The sequence below is a fragment of the Crocodylus siamensis genome, chromosome 3 (assembly GCF_052110815.1).
Source record: "Crocodylus siamensis isolate JL-2025a chromosome 3, ASM5211081v1, whole genome shotgun sequence".
In the NCBI taxonomy this organism is placed as follows: domain Eukaryota; kingdom Metazoa; phylum Chordata; order Crocodylia; family Crocodylidae; genus Crocodylus; species Crocodylus siamensis.
Genome location: NC_143397.1, coordinates 78,741,513 through 78,766,296, shown reverse-complemented (window position 1 = coordinate 78,766,296; position 24,784 = coordinate 78,741,513). Strand labels below are relative to the sequence as shown.

General features: G+C 38.6%; 1 protein-coding gene across 3 annotated transcripts in view; it reads right to left on the bottom strand.

Annotated features, from left to right (window-relative positions):
• Positions 1 to 24,784, bottom strand: part of CNTNAP4 (contactin associated protein family member 4) — a 431,793-nt gene that overhangs the window by 276,735 nt on the left and 130,274 nt on the right. For all 3 annotated transcript variants that reach the window (XM_090038567.1, XM_090038569.1, XM_090038566.1), the window contains exon 3: positions 22,739 to 22,932. In XM_090038567.1, the coding sequence (XP_089894693.1) occupies positions 22,739 to 22,932 (194 nt within the window). The remainder of the gene's footprint in view (positions 1 to 22,738; positions 22,933 to 24,784) is intronic.

Below are 24,784 nucleotides of genomic sequence, written 5' to 3'. Positions count from 1 at the left end.
TCTTTAGTGCAGAAAACGTGTTCTTCACTTCAGTTTCTTTTCTGTTACCTTCTCTTCTTCTTTCTTGTCCTCAGATCATGTGTTTCTTATGGGTCACCCTTCTCATATAAGAGTCCTCTTATTCACAAGGGATCTGTAAGTGTTCAGTTGTCCATGCAACCTTCTTTCATATCTCTTCTCTTATTTCTTCAAAATAAATCCCAGTATATCCAGCTGCTTCTGTAGTCCTCAGATCTTTTCTTCGATATTATTTTCAAGTGACACTTCAAGTGTAAATAGTTTGAGAGGTAGCCACAAAGGATAATGTACATCCTGTGTTTTTTTCCTTCAGTTGTTTCCATTGTCTCCACAATCCTTCTCCAGTGATGGCTCAGTAGCCATCATTATCTTCTCTTCCTTGTCCCTACCTTCGGCGTAAAGAAAGGGAAAACAGGCAAGTTCCTATGAAACCTCCCTTGCTTTCTATCTGCTTACCTTTTAAGATTTTTGTCTAGCTCAGCATTATCCCCTCCATAAGAATGAGTTGCTAACTATCTATCAGGAATGACCTAAGTCTTCCCCTTCCTACTCATGACACACAGCACCTACCAGATTCTGCAGACTACAAAACCACAAATGGCAGACCATATAAACTACAACCAATCACACTGCCAGGCAACAGAAAGGCAAAATCACATATTTCAAGAAGTTCCTCTCTTTGCATCAAAAACAAGACCAATACAAACTCCCTTGTTTTCTGCTGTCTGTTAGATTATGTCACCTTAAAAAGAGGACACATACTTAATGGAAATGACAGCACATTATTAGCTAATCAGCCCTGACAAAATGCTGTAATATTTCACTATGAGGCAATATTTACACATATACACATGCAAAATTTTGAGTGATATTCATCATGGTACTGTGTATTGTATTAGAGGTAGAGTGTGCACTATGAATATATGAGGTGTACATTGGCACAATTATGGATACCCATGATCGTTGAGAACTGATTGGAAAGGTTGACAAAGATAAAAACATTGTGCGGTTAACCTAGTATATGCAGTCATACATTTTGCTGAATAATCTGAGATTGTTTACAACATGGCCAAAGTGCATCCCCTCAGGTAAAACAATATAGATAAATCAATTTGGTTTTCTTAAGAGTTCAATAGGAAGGTTCTCTCAAATTGTCAGTATTTCAGTCCAGAATTTATAACTTTGATAATGGTGTGTTAACACTGTCAGTTACCACTTAGCAGAGTTTATAAACTTGACTCATATTAAAAAAAACAAGTTGATACTATGTTAACATTGCAACTATTTTATCTGATTTCCCATATAGTTTTAGTGCCTTCAGCTTCTTAGCTACCATATATGCCACGTTAGTTATAATGTGTGGCATATGATTCACTTGATCGCTTGCATTTAGGAAATAGTTCAGTCATTTTCCATTTTAAAAAAATACTATATGTATATCTCATAGTAAAGACTATGTTGTAAGTGACATAAGCATACTTTTGACAGTTTCCCTGCACTCTTCATAATTATCTACCTCATAAGCACTATAGCTAATATTCCTAATGTCTACCTTATGCTGATTGCTATTAAAGCAAAGAGGTAAAAGAGAAAAAAAAAGGAAAGGAAAACGAAAACACAAAAATAAAGTTCATGCAGTCAGGGAAATATTTCCTTATTCAACCCTACCCCTAGTACTCCTATAAACACAAAGTCAAAAAAGTAGCTTCTGGAGTCTGTGGATATGAATCCTGCCCAATGACAAAGGTATAATCTTTGTCTAGCCCTGAACTATGTAATGAGGAAATATAGATAAGTCTGTTGCCAGAACCTTTACAGTATCAGAGGAAAATTTAATATTTATGGGGGAAAAAAAAGTTAAGCAAATAAAGCAACCTGCATTCTTCTGCCATGAGAGGAGTTTAGCCTTAGCATCCTCTCACTATTCAAATTTCCAGGGTGCGACTGAAATTGCAATAAAAACAGGAAATCTGAAATCTTCAACATTGCTTGACACTGCAGTACTAGAGGTTCTGGAAAGCTACAAGATAAGGGTACTGAAAGCAGCTAGGCAAAGTCATTAAAATGTCAAAGAATTATGTTATCCTCAAAAAGGTACCGTTTAGGAAAGGCTCATTTTCTTTAAAAACAAACAACCAACCAACGCCCCCCCCCACTACTTATTATATACTTGCTATGCTAAAGACTCATAAAACAACAGTGTGTCAGGTAACTATCTGCATATATGAAACGCTTTATGAATCTAAACGCGTAAATATGAACAGTGAGAAAATTTAGAATTATTTGTGGTCTACCTGAAAAACATAAAAAAACAAGTAAAATTAAGCAGAGGCTATGTCAAAGATTAAATTAATATTATTAGAACAGTGCTAAAGTTGTGAACACAAGTACTCAAAAGTAAAACAAAAAGGTCATTTTATCCTGCACTTATGCATCTGCCAAATAAATACTTTATATAATAAAAACAGCCTTTTTAAATTGCACAATGTGATACAAACTGAAACATCTGATACAAGTTTGCATTTTGTAACTTAAACTGCATACTGATGTGATGGGCTAGCTGGTAGTGACTTAGCCCAGGGGTTTTGAAAGGGCAAAAGATGATTGGAGGACTTGGGATTCACTTTCCTCACCAATCTGGTAATGATTTGGCCCAGGGGTTTTGAGGGGGTAAAAGATGATTGGAGGACTTGGGATTCCCGTTCACCAACCCATATAATTTGTTCTGCTGTTCTTGTTTTATATTTTGTTAACCCTGCTTTTTGTCATTGATTGTAAGTGTCTTACCTTTGTTGAATCCTGCTCCCTTGGGGCACTGTAGTGTCCACTATACCCTCTGATTTATGCCTTGTTACATTCCCAGTATTAAAAGGTATATGGTTAAGTCCCCATGGTGGTCTGGCTCTGCTCTATAGGGGGAGGAGAGTCCCTACACCTCCCACAATGCTTGTGCACCTGCTTTGATCCCTTTAATTGGAGAGGGGATACCCCTTGAGGTACCGCCTGGGTTACATTGATGTCTGGCTCGTTTATTAAGTTTATCTTTAAAACAGGAAGGCAAACTTGGCTCAATTGCTATGAAGTGATATATGTGTACTATCACACTGTAGTCTCCTGAGTTAGCAGCAGACATTACCAGTTAGTATTATTATGCTGTTATCTCAGTTTTCTGAGCGATGTTTCTAAAATCCGGCTATCCCAATTTAACATATCCTTCTAAGGGGAGTATAAGGTAATAATATTTTAAATTTATACTGTACTATTCATACTAAAGTACTCTAAATATTACATGCAAACAGCAGCACTTAGCTGCCTTGAGCTCAGGATTGGAAATAGTGGCCAATCAGCATAAAATATAGTGCATTATGGTAAAGGCAGGAAATATTTTGTATTCTGACAACAGGACAAACCTGTCTCCCAAATTGCATCATGTGTTTCTTTACCATCTATAAAGACAGCTGCCAAACCTGGTTTTTCAATATCCTGTCTAAAACAATCTGCATTGAAAACTGAATGATTTACACTGAATCTCTGGAAGGCAAATGGCTAAGCCAGCTTTGTTTAATTTTGAGTCTCCAGTAAGATATTACAAACTTGATGTTTAGTCTTCTAAGCCATCCTTACGTGTAACATCTCCAATACTAGTCTTGATACCCTTCAGTTTTTACTTTTGTATTCACTGCATTCTCCACAAAAAAAAATTCTAACTAATTCCACACCCACAGTCTTATAGCAATTCCTCTTAATCTTTCCCACTTTTGATAATATCCTATCAAAATCCAGACTCTGTGAAAGCCTGTCCACAACACAGATTTTTCCCTTGTGCAATGCTACTCTCTCTTCTTTAGATTGAAAAAGCTTAACATTTTATTTCCTGTTACTTTAGCAAACGCTACCTATATAGTGACTCTAGAGGTTCCAACAATAAGGTAGAAGACAATTTCATCATAAATGCTAGGAAAGGTCAAGACACAGAGGGGAAAAGTTGTTCAAGGTTGGTATGGCAAACCAAGACTAAATCCAGATGCCCACTTGTGCTTCCAGGCTTTTCCCCCAAGACCAACCGTCTTCTCATTAGTTAAGTCACTAACTGTCTCTGCATCTCAGTTTCACCATAGCAACCCCTACATCACATAGACAAGAGTGGGCCCTTTGCTCGAGATCACAAACTGGGAGAAGTTAGCTATTTATTTATCATCTTCCAAGATTGTGCAATACGTTATATACAATATTACTATCAACAGAGCCTTGATATTTTATTGATAACTGAGGACAATATAACTCACTTTATATATGTTTGAATAAAAATATTGAAGTGCAAAAATGGGAAATATGGCCCTACCTAAAAAGTAGTTTCATGTGTGGGATATAATATGATTACGAGAGGAAAGCTCTATCAGGGAGCTGATTTGATGTTTTATATCAGAGCATGTATTAAACATTTCTTAAACTGCACAGGACAAAGTTATTCTCAAGAAAATATATAATACAACACCTGAAAACTAAGGGATGTACTCTTATTGATTTGCTGCTAAGAAACAGGGAAGAATTGGTAAGGAATGTATTAGTAGATGGCAACTAAGGAAGCAGTGGAGGGCAACAAAAATGGTTAGGAGCCTGGGGCACATGAATTTTAAGGAGAGGCTGAGGGAACTGGGCTTAGTATGTCTGTAGAAGAGAAGATTGAGAGGGGATTTAATAGCAGCCTTCAACTACCTGAAGGGAGGTTTGAAAGAGGATGGAGTTAGACTGTTCTCTGTGGTAGCAGATGACAGAACAAGGAGCAACAGTTTCAAGTTGCAGCAGGGGAAGTTTAGGTTAGAATTAGGAAGAATGTTCTCACTAGGAGGCAGTAAAGCACTGAAACAGGTTACCCAGAATGGTAAAAAAAAAAAAACCTCTCCATCCTTGGAGGTTTTTAAGACCCGGCTCGACAAAGCTTTGGCTGGGACTGGTATATTTGGGGATAGTCCTGCTTTGAACAGGTGGTTGGAGTAGATTACCTCTTGAGGTCTCTTCCAACTCCATTTTTCTATGATTTTCTATGATTCTAAAACAGTACAGAAATTGAACATGAATAACCTCCTGCCTCCTCCTACAGTATGCAATAGCTTACTTGACACATAATGAATATAGATTGGAAATGGTGTGCACAGCTGTTTGCTGGTACTGGGAGACACGTGGGGAAACTGGAGTAAACAACAAGGGGTGACAGAGTGGTAGGCCTGATCATGGGGTAAGGCTAGCAGGTCTAGGGAAAGGATTAGCAGGGGGTTTCTATCCAGGGGTAGTGGTGGATGGTGAGTCGGGGGGCTAAAAATAGCCCAGTCAGGGATGGAGGGTGGTGAAATCACAGCCCCAGGGCTGGTACTAGTGAATGGACTTTCTCAGCCCTGGGACAGTGTCTGAACACGTACATGTACAATCATTAGATAGATCAGGTTAACCCATTCCCAATTTGAGTTACTTCACCTCCTCATGGGAAATAACTTAAATTGGGCCCAACATTTTTTGCCTGACTTAACCCTCATGAACTCCTGGACAGATATTTATCTTCATAAATGTGTACACATATACTTTTATATGTATACATTTTATTACGTAAATGACCATGAATGCATTATATCATTCAATGAACTGCCTTCAACAGCAGAAGTTCTGGTACCTGAAAATGTAATCTATTTATAAGGAATACAACTTTAAAAAACACTGGTAAGACTGGCAAATTTTAGCATGATAGCTCCTTGACAAAATGCACACAGAGTAAAGTGTGTGTTTGTGGGGGCGGGGAATCTGAGAGATATTTAGACAGTGAAGAATCTCTTAAGAAAAACTGAACATAATAAAAAAATATGTTTCTACCTCTGCTGGATTTTAAAGCACTGTTACAGTATAAGAATTAGATTCCAAAGCAAGGAAGCTAATGGGCAGATTAATAACATTTACTTCCCACAAAACCTGTTATATGAACTCAGGCAAACACCAGACTTAGAAATACAAGACAAAAGAAACATTTTATTATGGGAGACTGTAACAGGAAGTCATAGGGCTCCTGTTACTTTAAGAAGAAGCTGTAATAGGCTGAGCTGGCTCTGGGAGGGCTGGCAACTCAGGGTGTGAGAAACAGGCCATATTTGATTAGGATTTGGATTCAGCCTGAATCAGGGACAGTGTTTCGATTCATTGATTCGGATGCAATTCAGCCGAATCCAAATCAGAAGATTTGATGCTGATTTGGAGAATCAACAAATCAACCATAGACACAGCTTTAAATGTTTTTGTACATACCTCAAGGTATCAGGTGTGGCTCATGAATGCTGCACTGGTGGGGCAAAAAGAGTATCAAGAAACAAATAAGAGAAACTGATACTATCTGTATCATTACTTTGCACCTTTTAGAATATTTACAAATATCACACTCACTAAACAAAGCAAATAAATAATAATTGGACACAAGCATCAACAAGGAGTAAATTGTCATATAGCAGTTTTTTGAAGCCACAACATGATTGACCAGAAAAGAGCCATGCTAGCAGGCAAGCTTTCTGATTATAAACAGCACTAAAAAATGTAGAACACCAAAGGGTTTTTTTGAAAATTAATTCTAACTCTACTGAACTCTTTGAAGTTTAAAGTGCTTTTGTAGAGGAACTTAAGTAGTTAAGCAAAAAATATAAGGATAGAACAGGAATGACTATCTTAATTGGTTGTGTAATATCTGGAACGCATGCATCAAATAGAATACTAGAAACTTCTAAAATTAACATTCAGTTCTTTTAACTTGTAACTTAAGGTGCATACAAACATTTGCTACACCTGCTCTACAATCATGTGTCTTCCATGAAGCCACATGATTATACATCAGGAGCAGCATGTGCAGACATTTGCTGGGGCTAGGAGCTGCACTGGAAAACTGGTCTAAGTAACTCAGGGAGGGGTAGGATTAGGGGAGGCTGAAGGGTCCATGGTAGTATTATTCATACAAGAGTGGTGCAATTCAGGGGGCTAAAAATAACCCAGTTGGGGGATAGGGGGGCTGGTAGGAGGAACTCAGCCCCAGGTCTGGGGTGAGCAGTCCTAGCTGCAGAGCTGTGTTCCAACCATCTGTAGACATTTCATAGATTGGGCTAATCTGTTTATGATCTAAGTTAATTCACCTACTTGGGTAAAATAATGCAGCTCAGACCCATGATTTCTGGCCCAATTTAAACCCCCTGAACTTCTGCACAGATGGTCATTTAAACTGACCTAACCCTAGTAAGCTTTATCTAAACATGACCTCTACATGCACCCTTAAGCTATAAACATAGTTATGTAGCCGCCCTTGTCTACGTGGGTTTTTAGTCTAAGCATGTTTCTGTTTCTGTCCCTGTATATAACACAGTTTGCTATTTTTTGCAAAATTTCTAACTGTTACACTGGAATATTAAAATGGGACTGATCAAACCTAATTCCTGTTTTTATACTTATGCAAAATCCATACAGTAAGAGATTTGCAGAGGTTCTCCTCTGTTTCAATGTGTGAGGAACAGTAAAAACTCCATGCTCTTCCTTCAGTTAACTTGATTCCTGGAATTTTTAAGGGAGACAGTAATTAAAAATGTTAAATCGGAGCCATGTAAAGGCAAAGTATTATTACTGAAATCGGAATTTCATTTTTATTGTATCAAGGAGAATGGTTAGAATAAACAAAGGAGAAAGCTTGAATCTGGACCTACAAATGCTTACCATCTCTAAGGGACTCAAAGTATGTTCAGCTCAACCAATTTTGCTCTAGTTATAATGATTAATTGGCTTTTCAAAGCCATCAAGATGCTGACTTGCTTGTACTGCAAGTCATCTGGAAACTTTCCAACAACCTATTTGTCTGCTACAGATAATGAAATGTATACACTCATATCCCAACTGCAGTGACTGTTTGCATGCCCATCATAATTGATTTTCAAATATAAATATATCAGTTTTAAGCAGATGCTTCAGGAACCTGGAAAGTGTAGAACAGTGAACCCAAATTAAAAATGAGAACTAAATGTCATGTGATACTTTATGTTTCTAATCATGGCTAGCTTTTCCTGCAGTGTTTTTGGAAAACAAAACAAAACCAAAAAAAAATTTAAAATCAGCCTGGGAATAGACAAAGTAAAGTAGTAGAATTTATGTGATTTTATTCTAACTCAGCATTTATTATTACAGTAGAAACATGGGGTCACATCAAGGTTGCCTAAGGAAACAGTAAAGTAGGGTCTACAATGAGGAATGGTTACAAAAAGGAAGACTTTTTGTCTACTTAGATTTCAACTAACTGCATAAGTTTCTGTAATATTTAGGAATCTTAAAAACTGTCACTTGCAAAGCATGCTTTGCATACCATCTTATCCAAATGGATTTTAATCTTTAAAACTATTAATCAAATATGGAAAATAAAAAAGGACTTATGGCTTTTTGTTGTCTCCTCCATGCTACACAAATATAACAAAATGGATATTGATTTGAGATATATATTTTTAAAGAAACCTTTAAAAGAGATAACTTGACCAAAGATGCTCTAGGTAATTGGCAGAAAAATTGTTCAGATCAGCAGTAATCTGAAAATTGTTCAGATCAGCAGTAAAGCCAGCCCTTTGAGACTGTTTTTCCCTTTATCCAATATCTCTCTGAGCCTTTAAACATACCCACATCACAGCTAACACAGTGATCTAAGTGTTCACAGAGATTGAGATTTGATTCCCAGTGCTTCTGATCATATAGAAAGTTCTGTAACTGTGATGGGAAACTATTTATTAAGTCTGATACACATGCTTATAACTCAATTTGCTTAAATATTAGAGTAATGTAGATTTTGAATGTATACTGTATTATTATTTTTTAACCTAGTTTCCTTAGCTGCCTGAAATAGAAAAGTCCTCTACATAAAGACTGCCAGAATCTGTACATTTAAAACAAATATATCATTTCACACACACACGTGTATGTGTGTGTGTGTTTTTTATATCTATATCTATATGTCTGTGAATTGTTTTAATATTGAATCACATATCTTCTTTGAATTTTAATAAAACACTATACTATGTTCATGTGTATTAAGCTTCATTTTTTTCCATCCCTCTGCTTTGGAGCACGTTAACCTTGATGCATGCATTCATCTTTTCACGTAAGTTATTTTAAACAGAGCATAAATCATTGTGACTACTAAATCAGTGTTATTAAACAGCAGTTAAACATTTAAAAATAGCAATGTGGCCAGATTGCATTTTACTCAAAGTACATGCAGAAGCCCACAAATATATTAAAAGTGTTAAGAATAGAAAACAAGACATTTTAAATAAATGTCAGAAAGTCCTAATTTACATAATGATGAATATGCATTGCATACTTTACATAACTTCTGTCATTGTCATCAATGCATTCTTCATTTCCTTATTACTCTCCTTTGGAAGTATGTGCCTTATTGCACCTGATCCCTGGCTTCCTACCCTTGAGTTTCTCATCCTGTTATACAAATCCCTATCTCTTAGGTTAGCCCTGCTTGCAGCTGCTGGGCTGCACTATGCCGCAACCCCCCTGGGGCTCCGCTTCCTCTGGAGCACCGTGCCCCTAATCCCTCTGGCATGGTGGAGCCCAGCAGCTACAAGCAGGCAGTGCTACCACTCCCCTTGCTGCAGCAGGGGAGGCAGCTGCCTGCAGCCAGATGAGAGCAGGTTGGGGCCGGCAGCCGCTGCAAGCTCAGTGGCTCCAGGTGCTTCCCAGAGCTCTGCCTGTCTCCACCCCAGCCCTGGCTTCAGTGGCCCCAGGAGCTGCCAGCGCCAGAGCATGGTGCAATCGCTCCCGGGACAGCTGCAGCAGGAGCTGGGGTGAGTGGGGACAGGCAGAGCCCTGGGGGCTTCAGAGCAGTCCAGGGGCTGCTGCAGCTGGGGCTGGGGTGAGTGCCACACCCCGTACCGCCCAGGCCTCCACTTGTCTGCACTCACCCCAGCCAGCCCTGGAGCAGCCAACAGGGGAACCTATCCCTATTTCTTACATTATAAAGTATGTTCACTTTATGCAAATTCAATTTATGCAGTGTTCCCCAGGAACGTATGCACTGCATAAATCCAGGGAAACCTGTACTACCCTTCCCTCTAGAGCATATTCGTTTTTCTTTCCACCCGTAATTCTTTCTGGCTACTCCTCTTTCTGTCTTTGGTTTCCATGTGAAAACTTCTTGAGTTTCCACCACCATTACTTAGAGTAGGGCTGTGTAACTGCAAGCCCACTGCCCACATGCGCTTGCAAAGGGTTAACACATAGCCATGAGCTCCTGCCTAACCAGCGCTCTTCCACTACTCCTGCTGTTGCTGGGGTCTGAGGGTTTTCCTTCTCTGGCTTCCCTTCCTACCTCTGCTTCTGAGGGTGGAGCAGCATGGGCTGTGGGTGCCAGGCAGTCTCTGCAGCCTCTATAAGGAGGGTGAGGTGGTGAGGATCAAAAGTTGAACACCCTGGTTTAAAACATGGTTCACAATCTGCTCACAACTATTGGGATTTGAATACTGCAATATGCTATACCACGGCATTCAAATCCTTTGAGTCATATCTCTACAGGTCTATGGTTAGAATCCTACTGCAAGCATAATTCATGTAGTGGATTATGGGTAAAATTTTTGAAAGTGCCTTTTGTTGCATTAAAACCAATGGGTCTTAACATCCTAAAACATGTATTTGCCACTGTAAATTTTACTCCATGATGAATGACATGTGGCCACAGTCAACTCCCACACCTGAATTTCTTCCAAGTAGGGAAATGAATCAGCCTTTCAGGGTCACAAGAAATGTGGGCTCTTCTGGCCAGTCCAGACTATTTAACAAAACCTGTATCAAGTTTATTATTCCCTAAAAAACTCATTGAATCATGACAAAATAAACTTCCAATTTAGGTTTTTTTAAAAATCATTCCTTTTCCTAATTCTCATGTCTGTCTTACATTTTCTACCATGAATATTCTCATGAATAATATTACTTGCTAACACGTTACTTGCTAACAAGGTATTTAGAAAGTACCTCTTAAATATCATGGAAAACTGATTTCAGACTTTGCATTTACCTTGGAAACCACATCTTAGTAGATAAACTTATCTAATTGGGTAATTGAAACATCCTTGTAACCTTTTGGTTGACTGTAAAGAGCTCAGATATTTTTTGTGTCACTGTCTTTTTGCATACAATTTACAAACAAAAAAGGTGGAAAAGAATAATTGAATGTACTGTTTATCATGAATTATTAACCTAGAGCTGTGTGGTTCTCCTAATTTCAAGTGAAATAACAGACTAAGCAAATTTTACAGCTGTCTGAGTCCACTGAAGACTTCATTAGACAACCTTTTTCACTAATGGTCAATCTTTTGTATTTCAGATGGGTTTTAGTTTCTTGCTTGGTCCCACATCAGATGTTTAAGCAAAAAATAATGAAGCCCACTTCTACTATTCACCTCTGAGTCAGCAAATAAATGCATGTAAACTATATTAAGGGCAAAATAAAATCAAATAAAAAGACTAAATGCCTATGATATCAATACTGAGGTGAAATGGGTGTCTTAGTTCCTGTGCTCTCTAACATCTACTTTTCATTCCTGCTTCTTCATGCATGCATGGACAGCAATGATGACATTTATCTTTGAACCAGACTAGATGGAGGCTTATTCAACATCACAAGGTTTAGAGAAAAAAACAAAATTAAATAGCTGGTTCTGAGAGACTTCCTGTTTGCAGATGATGCAGCTTTGGTCATCCACAGTGAATCTTCCCTGCAAAATCTCTTGGGTAGATTTTCTGCACCATGCAACAGTTTGGGGTTGACAATTATCTGAAGAATTTGATCATGTACCAATGCCTTACATCACTCTGGAGAGTAAATCTCTTGGTATCACTGACAGATTTTGCCACTTGGGTTCTACACTCAGCAGCAGTCTTGATCTTAAGACTGAATTGACTAACAGAATCAGAAAAGCAGCTAAAAATTTCAGACTGTTACAGAAATACGCATGGAATAACAGCACACTATCAACTAAGGTGCAGATGCAAATCTATGAGACTGTCATCCCTGCCTTATGGTTCAGAAACATGGACTACATACTCTAGGCACATCAGGGGACTGAACAGCTTTCACATGCAATGCCTTTCTAAGATCCTGAAAATAAAGCGGGAAGACAAAATACTGAACACAGGAATGCATAAGACCGACACACTGGAATGCATAAGACTGACACACTTAGAAACTACTATCAAGATGACAAGATTGTGATGGCACAGCCACTTCAGGTTAATGCTAGGAGACTACACCCCAAGAATATTTTGTACAGCGAGATTTGAGATGGCTCTAGGAAGTGGGATTGCTCTCTATGGTGTTAGCACAACACATGCAAAAATGATAGGAAGTCATTCAACATCAGCATAGAAAGCTGGGAGAAGTGTGAAGAATCCTATCCAATTTGGAGGGAATATCTGACACTGAGTGCAGCTTAGCATGAAGTGGCTTTGATTCAGCAGATGTAAGGAAAGCGAGAAAGAAGGAAGCAGCGTTCTGTAAACTTGGACTTCAACTCAAACACATAGATCTGTGAAACTTGTAACAAGGCATGTCGCTCGTGAATTGGGATGGTCGGACACAAATAGATTAACTGGGCACGTGACTAGACCTCTTACACATACACCATGAGTATCAGTGGTTACCTATATATTAAGAGCAGAAAAAGAACCATTATTTCATGTCCTTTATATATTTATGATACATGATATAATATACATGTTATTTACATTTATAAATAGCATGAAGTAGTGATTCCTTTTCTGCCCTTAGTATGTCAAGGTAGACACATTGGTTGGTCGGTCGGTCGGTCAAGAGATTTATTATCATTCATAGATACATATACAGACATATGCTTGATTAAAATTTAAGATTTGTAATAGAATGTGTGTTTTCATGTGTATGAAATATGGGGATAATTTATTTTTCATATATAAAAATAAAAGGAGAGGGTAATAAGTGTCCAACAGTCTATTCCACATTGTTACAATCATTTTCTGGAAAAAAGTCTATTTCTAAATTTGTCCTGATGATACAATAAAGTGAAACCTGTTTTGAAGATTAAAATCTTTACAGACAAACTTTAAGAGAGTGTCAAGTTCAAACTTTTTTGTGTGTGTGCGTGTGTTCCCTTCAACAATGCCTTCCCTTAAGAGCTCGCTTTTTGATCATTTCCTATGTGGCCAGATTATGTGTGTTTCATGATGCATTAAAGCATCTTGTTCCTGATGCTATTTTTATTTAATTCAATGTTAAAGTCACAATGACTTCAATGAGAATGGGAACATCTCTGATCTATTTATCTGTCTTTAAGCCTCAGAGCAATTCCCATCACTATAGGATGTGACCACTTACCATGTAAATCAGTATCAGTGGCAAAGTCTCTAGCCTAATAGAAATTACTTAGTTTTGTTATTGCCATTGCATTTTTGCTGGTCTCTCTGTTTTGATTTTTGGTGTCTTTTTTCTTATTAAATGTTTTTGTTTTGGGGAAAGTATAGAATTTTGATAGGTGATGAGGCTGACATTGAGACCAACTCTTGCTATTTTGGAAAGGCTTTTTCAAAAAGACGGTCTAAACACATAAATTTATCACAAACCAAACTATGTACTGACACAGCTTGAAAAAGATTTGTGACCAAATGCTGTTATATTCTATTTATGATTCTTGTTCTTTTCAGTTAAAAATACATACTTTGTTTAAGAGATTACAGCATTTTTCAACTTAAGGTACAATTATTCGGCACTACTATTCTCTTCTTTTCTAAAGTCAGTGCTGAGCTTAGCAATTTATATGCTAAGTTAGAATGTGTTTATTATATTTGCTTGTCTGTTGTGCTGTGTCCTTTTGTACACAAAAATACAGATGTTTTAAAGCATGCAGGTTCATTTTGTATAATTTCTAACATACTCATTAACTTACTGAAAGGGGAAGTATAATGATTGCTGCTGAGACAGGTAAATTTTGGGTTATTTTATGCATAAGATGTACAAACTGACAAAACCTGAATGTGTTTTCTTGGGAGAATGCTCTAGATAGAGTGAGGTTAGTTCCAGTTTAGTTATTATGTATAACTTGAATTAAGTAAAGTTAATTTGGGTTAAACTGTTTCTTTTATCCTGGAAAACCAAAGCAAGATCCCATTCTAATGCTGGGTGTTCATTCCATTGCTAATATAAGCATTTTGGAATAAGGTATGCTATACCTTATTTCAGTATAATAATACATAGCAGAACTGACCTCTGTTCTGCTGAGGTCCATACAGGGAATACACCATTTCCAAAAAAAATTAAAAAAAAGCGAGAAGAGAGACATTCTATATCTGTGGTCTCCCTACATGATGTACTTACTCACCAAGTATGGAGCAGATAGGAAAGGAGTCACCTAGGGGTATAGCAAAGACTGGAGGAACATTTTTAGTGCACTAAAAAGATCTGCATTATGAGTCTGGAAAGGGATCTACTAAAAAGTTATTCCATCTTGAAGCAGTATTTGCCATTTACATTGTACCAGTCTACATTAGGAAATTACATTTTTGATGTGTCCAGATCCACAAAAGTTTAGGGCTGGAGAAGATTTTGTGAGAACATCAGGTCCAGCCCCCTTGCTATGGGTAGAAAAGACTGCTGGGATCAAATAACCCCAGCAAGGTGTCTGTCCCGCCTCCTTTTGAAGACCTCCAGGGTAGGTGCCTGCACCGCCCCTACTGGGAGTCTATTCCAGAGTCTAAAACCGTGAAGAAGTGTTTCCTCATATCCAGTCTGCAGCATTCTTGTAGGAGTTTATGACCATTCCTCTTGGTTTTCCCCTGGGACGCTTTGGTGAATTGTTGTTTTCCTTGTCCCTGATGCTCTCCCCTGGTATATTTGTAAGCTGCCAGCAAAATCCCCTGAAGTCTTCAATTTTCTAGGCCTTAGAATTGTCCCATGTCTGTTAGCCTTTCCTTGTATGGCTTACTCTTCAGGCCTGTAATCATATGAGTGGCTCTTCTCTGGACTTACTCAATCTTTTCCACATCCTTTCTGAAGTGTGGCACCCAGTACTGGATGCAGTACTCCAACTGTGGCCTCACCAAAACCAAGTAGAGCAGGAGAATAACTTCCTTAGTTTTGCTTGAGATGCATTAGTTGATGCATGCCAGCATATTGTTTGCTCTGCTAACTACAGCAACACACCGGTGGTTCATATTCATTTTATGGTCAATTATGACCGCCAGATCTTTTTCAGACATGGTGCTAGCTTGCATAGTAGCACCAAGCTTGTAAGTTTATTGTAGATTTTTCCTTCCCAGACGGAGCACTTTACACTTCCCGGTGTTGATCAGCATCTGGCTGTGGTCTGCCAATCTAAGTGATCTGTCTAGGTCCAGCTGGATTGTCAGCCTACCCTGATGCATGGCCTCAATCCCCCAGAGGTTAGTGTTATTGGCAAATGTTGCCAGTGTACTTTTCAACCCACAACCAGATCATTGATGAAGATGTTGAAAAGCATGGGTCCAATTACCAACCTCTCTGGGACCCCATTGGCTACCTTCTACCAGGTCAACTCAGATCTGTCTATCAATACTGTCTGGGTCTGACCCCAACAGTCCCCTAGTTTTACCTTGAGAGCCTCATGGGACACCAAGTGAAAGGCTTTCCTGAAGTCCAAGTAAATGACGTCAACCTCATCTACCTTGAGTAACCTGGTCATAGAGGGAGATGAGGTTAGTCAGACATGACCTACCTACAACAAAACCATGCTGGCTGCCATTCAGAATGTTGCCTTCTACTGGCTTATCGCATATGTACACCTTGTGAAATTTTTCAAGGATTTTTCCTGGGATTGAGCTCAGGCAGATTGGCCTGTAGTTCCCTGTGTCTTATCTCCTCCCCTTCTTGAAAATGGGCACAACATTGGCCCTATTACAGTCTTCTGGGACCTCTCCTGAGCACCAAAAATTCTCAAAGAGGTTTGGTAGCGGCCCTGTGATGACTTTAGCTAGTTCATTCAGCACTCTTGAAGGGAGTTCATCCAGTCCTGCTGACTTACAGCTATCCAGCCTCTCTAGCTGTTCTTTCACCAGCTCTACAATGACTGCTGGTAGGTGATCATCCCTACTCTGACTATTCTGTGTTATACTTGCATTCAGCAGGCTATCACTCTTTGACTGGTGGAATACAGATGCAAAGTATTCATTCAGAAGTTCAGTTTTCTCCTTGGTGCCAATGATCAGATGTCCAGATGCATTAAGCAGTGATTGCCCAGAAAAGTGACATGGTGTTCCTCCACAGATATCAGGGCTTTCAGCATATACATGTGTCTACATGTCTGAGGTGAAACAGTCAATTAATTTTAAAGGGGAATGAAGGAGCATGCTGCAAAGTAATTCTGTTCAATATAGAATTTTTCCACTCCCAGTGACCCATCTCAGGCTTCCTGCAGGAGGCAATGATTATGGTAATAGTACAGAAAGCTCCTACAAAGTTTCAGGAAAGCTTTCTGAAAAAAATGCATCACTTTATTATATAATAATACTTCATGTAAAATTTTAGCTTGTCAAATATATGAGAGAGATATTTCTCATTAAAAAAACTTTCGGTAATAATTTAAGATAGGATAAAAAGAATAAGGGAAGTTGCCCCCCAGATCTATCTTATTAAATTATATTTCTGCTTGTTCTAAGAGGCACTTTTGCAGATGTGCATTTCCTCCTATGTTATAAAAAGCAACTGTGACTTCACTGCATTCTGTTGAACAGTTTTACTATTTACTGCCAGTAATTTTTATGCCTTTTCTCTGTTGGAAGTTTAGATTTGAGAAGCTATGATAACAGTAGTGATGGAAGCTGAAATAAAGCCTTAGAATGGATAAAGAATCAAATTGTTTGAAAAGCTTGAAAGTACAGGCCTTTTCACTTTCTCTCAGAAAAGGAAACTGGTACACTATAACTGGAAAGAAATTGTGTTTTCCACCCTTCATATCTTCTGATGACCCATTGCATAAAATGCATTCTTCAGTACCAAAAACTTGCTTTTGAAAATTTCTAAGGATGGAGATTCCACAGTTTTTTTAAGATCACCTGTAAAAATCCTTGACTATATGCAGTCAGAAAGATTCTCCTCATCTCCAACCTAAATCTCCCCTGATGAAGCTTGAGGCCATTGCTTCTAGGCTTTTCCCCTACAACCCACAGATAAAGCCCATTTTCCTCTGCTTTGTAATCACCTTTCATGTATTTGAAGACTGTTATCAATTCCCCTCTCAGTCTTTTCTTTGCCAACTAAATGACCCTACTTCTTTCAGCCTTTCCTCGTAAGTCTTGCCTTCCCAGGCCTTAATATTTTTTTCTTGCTCTGTGCTGGCCTCTTTCCAAACTGTCAACATCCTTCTTTATGTTTGTGGCCCAAATGGAATGCAGTACTCCAGGTAAGGCCTCACCAGTGTTGAACAGAGAGGAAGCATCACTTCCATTGATCCAGAAATACACTCCTGTTGATACAATTAATTATACCATTGACATTGTTGCCACAAGAGCACACTGTTGGCTCATATTCAGCTCATGGTCTACTGTAACTCCAGGTCCGTCCTTTTCTAGAACTGCAGTTTGTGCATGCAATTATTTTGTCCCAAGTACAGTTGCATTTCTCCTTGTTGAATCTCATATGCTTGGTTGTACACCATTTTTCCCAGTCTATTCAGGTCATTCTAGATCTTAGAATGAGATCCCTCCACTAGATTGAACTTGGTGTCATTTGCATGTTTGCTAAGTGTGCACTTGATTACATCATCCAAATCATTAATGAAGGCATTAAATAACACTAGATTCAGAACAGGCCCCTGGTGAATATCATATAATACTTCTTCCCAGCTATGCATTGAGCCATTGAAGATTACTTGTTGAGCACAATGATCCAACCATGTATGTATCCTATTTAGTTAATATAGGCTGTATTCCTTTAGCTTGTTAGTGAGGATATTGGGAGAGAGACATTGTTGAATGCCTTGCAAATTACATCTACTGCTCACTCCTCATCCAAAGAACCCATCACCTTATCATAAAAGGAAATTGGGTTGATCAGGCATGACATGCTGGCTGTTTCTGATCCCCTTATTCTTCTCTATAGATTCTTTGAAAACATACTCCATGATATTTCCAGATATTCAGGTCAGGATGACTGCCCTGTAGTTCCTTAGGTCCTCCTTGTTCCCCTTCTCAAATGTGGGCATTATAGGTGCCCTTTTCTAGTCATCACGAACCACGCTGAACCTCCAAGGAGTTCTCAAAAAGAATAGTCAATGACTCCAAAATAACCTCAACCAATTCCTTCAGTATCTAGGGCGTACCCATGTGGCCCTGCCAACCTTAAAGCATCTGGCTTCTCTAAGTAATCTCTAACCTATTTTACTACTCTGGGATGTTTGTCTCCTTTCCTATCTTTGCTACCACAGCTGTCATGCGAGTTCCTGTTAAGACTATCAGTTGATGAAGGGTCTTTCTTGTTTATATTCTCTTTTTCTCTTCTCCCCATTTTTTAGAAAAAAAAGTATTGGATACAGCAAAGTTGTTATTTAAAATAATTCTTACTCTATTTTTTTAAAAGAATATCTAATTAATGATGTTGAAGAGAGAATAAAGTGGCATGCTAATGAAAATAATCAGTGTCACTGAATAAAGAATAATTAAAATATTTTTATATGAATGTTAGTATTTGTATCAGTGGATCCACAAAAAAAATACAAAACAATATTCACCCTGGATCTAGCTAGCTAGCTAGCTATAGATATAGATAGATTTATCTGTGTGTGTGTGTGTGTGTGCGCGCGCGCGTGTGTGTGTGTGTGTGTGTTAGAATGGTTCAGGATAGGCAGCAGGGGTTATCTGATTTCTAAAAAGCCTGGATCTCATACATAGAGAGTTTCGCAGAACATTCAGAGCAGACTGGCTGTGTAATACAAGGCCAACACAGACACATAGCCTGGGAAAGAGAGAGGCATGTACTATACTGTTGCATAACATAAGATAAGGTGGTAACAGCAAACAAGGCCCCAGAGCAGGGGGGCCTGATTCCCAGTTTTGGGGGAATAGACCAATTTAGGAGAAGACCCAGAAAGACAAAATTAGTATGTGTGCATGTGATGAGCTACGTGGACATATGACAACCACACAGACACCACCCAGTGACAGTCATGGATCGAAAGTCATCAGGAGTCATCAGATGGGAAGGAGAATACAAAAGCAGAGACTTAAAGAGTAACAAAGTGTACTTCCCTCTCTATCCCTCCCTGTCTTGCCTGGGTCCTCCTCCTCCAGATGTACTTTGACTCTGATGACAGCCCTAGGATTTGGTAGATATATAGAACTGCTTTATTATTTGTATTGCTTGTTTTCTGTTATCACTGTGTATCAATAAATTTGCCTATTTTCAAATGGAAAGGTCGTGGCTGACCCTCTCCCCTTAAACAAGGCATCTAGGTCCTAAATTCAGAGCCAACAAAAACTACCTCCATTGTTTTATCATTCTACTCCATGTCTCCTGCAAGTTTGAAAGAATAATGAAGAAAGGTTACTACCTTCTCCAGGGTACAGATCAGATGGTTATATATATGAGCACTCATCTTTATAACCATGGTTCACTTTAGTGGCAAAAACTAAAATACAAAAGGGAAGCCTCCCAGAATATCTGAGATTATTTCTTATAAAATTTGGAAAATACAAGGGGGTTGAAAGACATGTTAAGACAAGCAGTTTTCACTGCTCAAATGTATTAACAATTTAAAAGTAAAATAAAAGAATATCTCAAATTAATCTGAGTGGAGTTAATCTCTTTCGAAGATTAACTGAATCCATTTATAAGGAACAGGTTTTGTGAAAGAATATGCATTTTTATCATTTATAACAGCTGCTTCATTTGAGAATAGCAGGTTGGTTAGAATTGTACCCAATTTCTGAGAAGATGTTAAGAATGATCTCAGGAATTATAGTTTTGTAAATGTTACTTCAGCACCAAGAAAAAATAGTCAAAAAAATTATAAACGATAGATTTAAAGGACACTTGAGAGTACATCATAGAACATTACCCTTGGTTATCTATTAAAATGCCTCAAAGAGTTAATAAAAATACAACATAAACACGGGTTACCATAATTTCTTTCATCTTTCCAAAGTCTTTTCTTAAGGAACAACTAGTATCTGTGTAATGATAGATGAACTTTTTTATGGGTTGGAATCTAGCAGCAAAAGTATATGTTTAAGTAATCAAATGATAACAAAGAAAGGAACTGAAGGGCAGCTCTGCATGGATGAGGGACAAAAGGAGCCTTTCCATCCAAACCCATACTACTAGTACTGGTGACCACTATTTCAGTTTTACAGGCCTAATGCCTGATCAGTAGTAATCAAAATTGCTGGAGACAGGGAGGAAGTGGACACATACCAACTTCTCTTGCAAAGAGGGTTCTTTGCTATAGAAGACAAAGTTACACTATATCAAAGAGTATTGTTTTTTCCTCTGATACAAGGAAATGCCCTTCCAAAGCACATAAAAGATATATATTTCAGTCCTGAGGTGCAGTTACACTGGTGGCCATACCACTAAGGTAGTAAGCTTCCATCTACCTCACTGGGGTCAGTATCTTTACAGCCACAATTTGCATTCATTAGTAAAGTGACTGAGGATGTTTAGTAATAATAACCTTTAAAAGAAGAGAATAATGAAGTGTCAAATGCTTCTGGTAAGATTAATGGATTTACTATTCCTGGCAAAAGAAAATTTTCACAAAATTTAGTTGGGCTGTGTGTGTGTGTGTGTGTGTGTGTGTGTGTGTGTGTGTGTGTGTGTGTGTGATATAGATACATAAAATACACACACACTCTGAACTAAGTTACCCCTGCAAACAGTTTGTACACATTGATGAACTCAGAAGCTATTTTTTCAATCAAAGAAAAAAAAGATAAAGCATCTTAGGCAGGTAGCCCTAAATATTTTAGAGGGGGCTGTTAAGAAAAGTACAGAAATAAAGCAGAAAATATTATAAAGAAATTCTAATTCAATTACATGCCCTCACCTTAAATACTGCATTTGAGGTTGGTCACAGTACCTGAGTAAAGTGTTACTAAAAATAGAAAAGGTCAAAAGCAACCTTATCAAGTAATTAGAGATCGAAGAGCTTCATACAAAGTTCAGAACAACTCCTTTCCAAATAAAACAATGTAAAGGTAAAGGAGTTCAACAAGAAGCAAATTCAAAAAAAATAAAGGTCAACAAAAGGTGCCCCTGAAGTTGGTAACTGCTGATCCAGACTTCTACATCACTACCCCTTTGAAATCCACTCCCTCCTCCGGTACAGTATATTAAAAGCAGTAAAACACAATTTGTTATTAAGTGTGAAGAAAGAAAATTAGATGTCTTATTTTTCAACTTGAGTAAACCTTAACAACTCTTCCTTACTATCTTTTTGTCTGTTTCTGCAATGGCAGAAGTATCTCTATTATGTTACAGAATGAACATCTTATTGCAGTGGATGAACAGTTCCTACCTCTCAGGTTTATAGAATCATTCAGACCTAAGAAAACAATATTGTAGCAGTTTATGTTAATTTAACAATTGAAGGGGTGATTCCTCCCCTACTCAGTATATGGATTAGAAACTCATTTATTTTTCTTTGTTATGAAAATACATTGTGAAGCATAAGTATGCTGCAAATTCAAAAAGAATGATAATTAGGCAACAAGTTATGCCACTGCATAATCTTATTATACCATAGATAGGGCCTTGACAATAATAGAATAGAATTAAAATTAAAAGTCAACAGAATTAAAATGCATAAAGTAGAATATATTTTGACATAGTGTTTAATTACATCAAGAAATTACTGAAGACAAAAGCTTAGAAAAATTCAAACATAGATCAGAGAGAGGACAGAAATCACAATAACAATGTTAAAAATATAGTATCACTATCAATATTCCTGCTTCAGACCATAAGGTGATACCACTCAGGATGAAGCAGAGTCCTCCCATGATCTAGAATTTCACAGTTAAGGTATTAATATGGATCTGAGACTTTAAGTATCTGTGAGATGCTGAGATTTCTTCACTTTCACTGAATGAAGTAGAAGTGGAGGGTGTTGAGCCATTCACAAGATTTATCACTAAACAGTAACTAGTGGAGAAAAGAAGCTGAAGCATCTGGAACTGCATTTTGGTTCAGAAAGGAATTAAAATAAAAGCTCTGCTTCATCCTACCCAGTGCTTGTTTTATTTTTTAAAAGATCAGGGTTTCTATTTGTTTACAGAAAAAGCATTATGGTTAAAAGCTCCAGAGAAATAAGACAAGTAAAATACTGTATTTGTTTTGTTTTTTAACAAATTGAACACAGTAAACATAACAATGAATGACATCCACTTAACTGCATGTGGCATCACAAAAGAGATTTTGAATTATCATCTCATTCCTTGGAACAGGCCCTCTGGGCTTCTAATGGACTAACATTAAATGATTTTTAAAACTTTATCTTGTAGAAAATAAAATTACTTTTTATCTTTAACTATTAACTTAGAAAGCACTTTCAAAGTAATTATTTAAATTCCAGTGCTCTGCATTACAGGATTGGAGCAACATATGTTGCAAGTGCTTAAATTCCTCTATTGAAACTCAGCATATATCATTAAAGAAACATACCCAAATGCTTTCTTCTTGACAGTACTGCTTCCAGTTCCTTCCACTATCACTGAACATCAGGAGGTAGCTCGTTACCCAGTCTGAACTCCCATATCCACCTTGAGTAGCAACAGCAGTGATCTCAGTTCTCTCCCCAAGGTCAATCTGGAGCCATTGATATTTGTTGGACACAAGAGGAGACCAACCACCAGCTCCTTTAAGAGGAAGAAGGAAAAAAGAAATGTAGAAATTATGAATTCATAGTAGAGAACATTAAAAATAAAAGCTGTGTTGATAGTCAAATGAATTCTCTTGACAGATGTGGCACAATTAAAATATTTATTACTAACAGAGTTCAATGATAATAATCCCTCATAACTGTTTGGATGGAAGCAGTCAAACAAAACTTACTTAAGTATTGTGATTTTCACAGAATTGTAGAACATGAAGATTGGAAGGGACTTTAGGAGGTCATCTAATACAACCCCCCACCTAAAGCAAGACCATCCCCAACTAAATCATGCCAGGCAAGGCTTTGTCTAGCTGGTTCTTAACAACCTCCAAGGATGGAGAATCCACCACCTTTCTATGTGACCTGTTCCAGTACTTTACCACCCTCCTCATGAGAAAGTCTTTCCTAATATGTAATCTAAACTTCCCTTGGTGCAACTTGACAACATTGCTCCTTGTTCTGTCATCTGCTACCACCAAGAACAGTCTATCTCCATCCTCTTTGCAATCAAACTTCAGGTAGCTGAAGATTGCTATCAATTCTCATTCTTCTCTTCTGCAGATTAAATAAACCCAGTTCCCTCAGTCTTTCCTTATAAGTAACATGCCCCTAACTACTTTTGATGCCCTCTGGTGTATTATCTCCAATCTGTCTACATCTTTTCTATAGTGGGGGGCCCAAAACTGGACACAGTACTCCAGATGTGGCCTCAGCAGTGCTGAATAGAGGGAAATAATTACTTCCCTTGAACTTCTAGCAGCGCTTCTACTAATGTAGCCCAGTATGCAGTTAGCCTTCTTGGCAACAAGGGCATTCTGTTGCCTCATATTCAACGTATTGTCTACTTTAACCCCTGTGATAGAGGCAAGCATTCATGTGTGGTGCAAGCATCGGCCTGCCCCCTGTCTACGGGTCAGCCACCTGCCTCTCTCAGCTGCCATGCCTTGATGTAATAATATTGATGTAATAATTAGTGGGGAGGCTGCCCATTATATACCCCAGTATTAGGGGGCTATCCATGGATCCATTTCACCCCTACACCATGGCCCAAGCCTTGCAAATGCCATTTCAGGCACCCAATTTAACCATCTCCTTCGCCCATTAGCTGTGGCCCCTTCCCTGGTACCTTTGGCTTCCCTTTAAGTCCTGGCCCTGTCTCAGACCAGTTGGGACCCCAAGCTTCTCAGCTCTATATGGGCATCCCTCGTAGTGGGCCCCTGGCCCTTTTGACCCCTATCTGGGTCCTGGCCCCAGCATTGATGAGTTAGGTCCCTCAGGTTAGGTCTAAGCCTCCTGCCTCCACTCAGGGATTGGGTCCCCCATTCCTGGCTCAGGTGTTTCACAAAGCATGCCTGTCCCTGTGGGATCATTCACCACAGCAGGCTCAGTTGCTTCAAGAAGCTTACCTGGCCTTCGCTGGATTAGATGAATCTTATAACCCACTCGAGGGAGAGGGGTGGAATTAAGGCACCTCTACCCACCTTTCACCGAGGTAGTAACTTGCCTGGCATTTTCCTGGGGTTCCTGCACCACTGGGAGCTCCACCAGACCACTCACTCCCAGCAGGGTGCAGTTTTAAGTCATGCCGAGGACCAGGGCCTCCTGCCCCTACCTGTAAGATGTTCCCATGCAGTAGTTCAGTCAGGTAATGTTTCTTGCCTTCCTCCCAGCAGCAAACTTTTCTTGTTTACATAGGTGGCCAAAATTCTAAAATGGCTGCCATAATCAAACACCTGCTGACTGCTTGATCTAGCTCTTAAAGTAGCAGGTACCACTGGTGCGTTATCACAACCCCAAAATCTGCTGCCTTAGCCAGTCAGTCCTGAGTTTGTAGC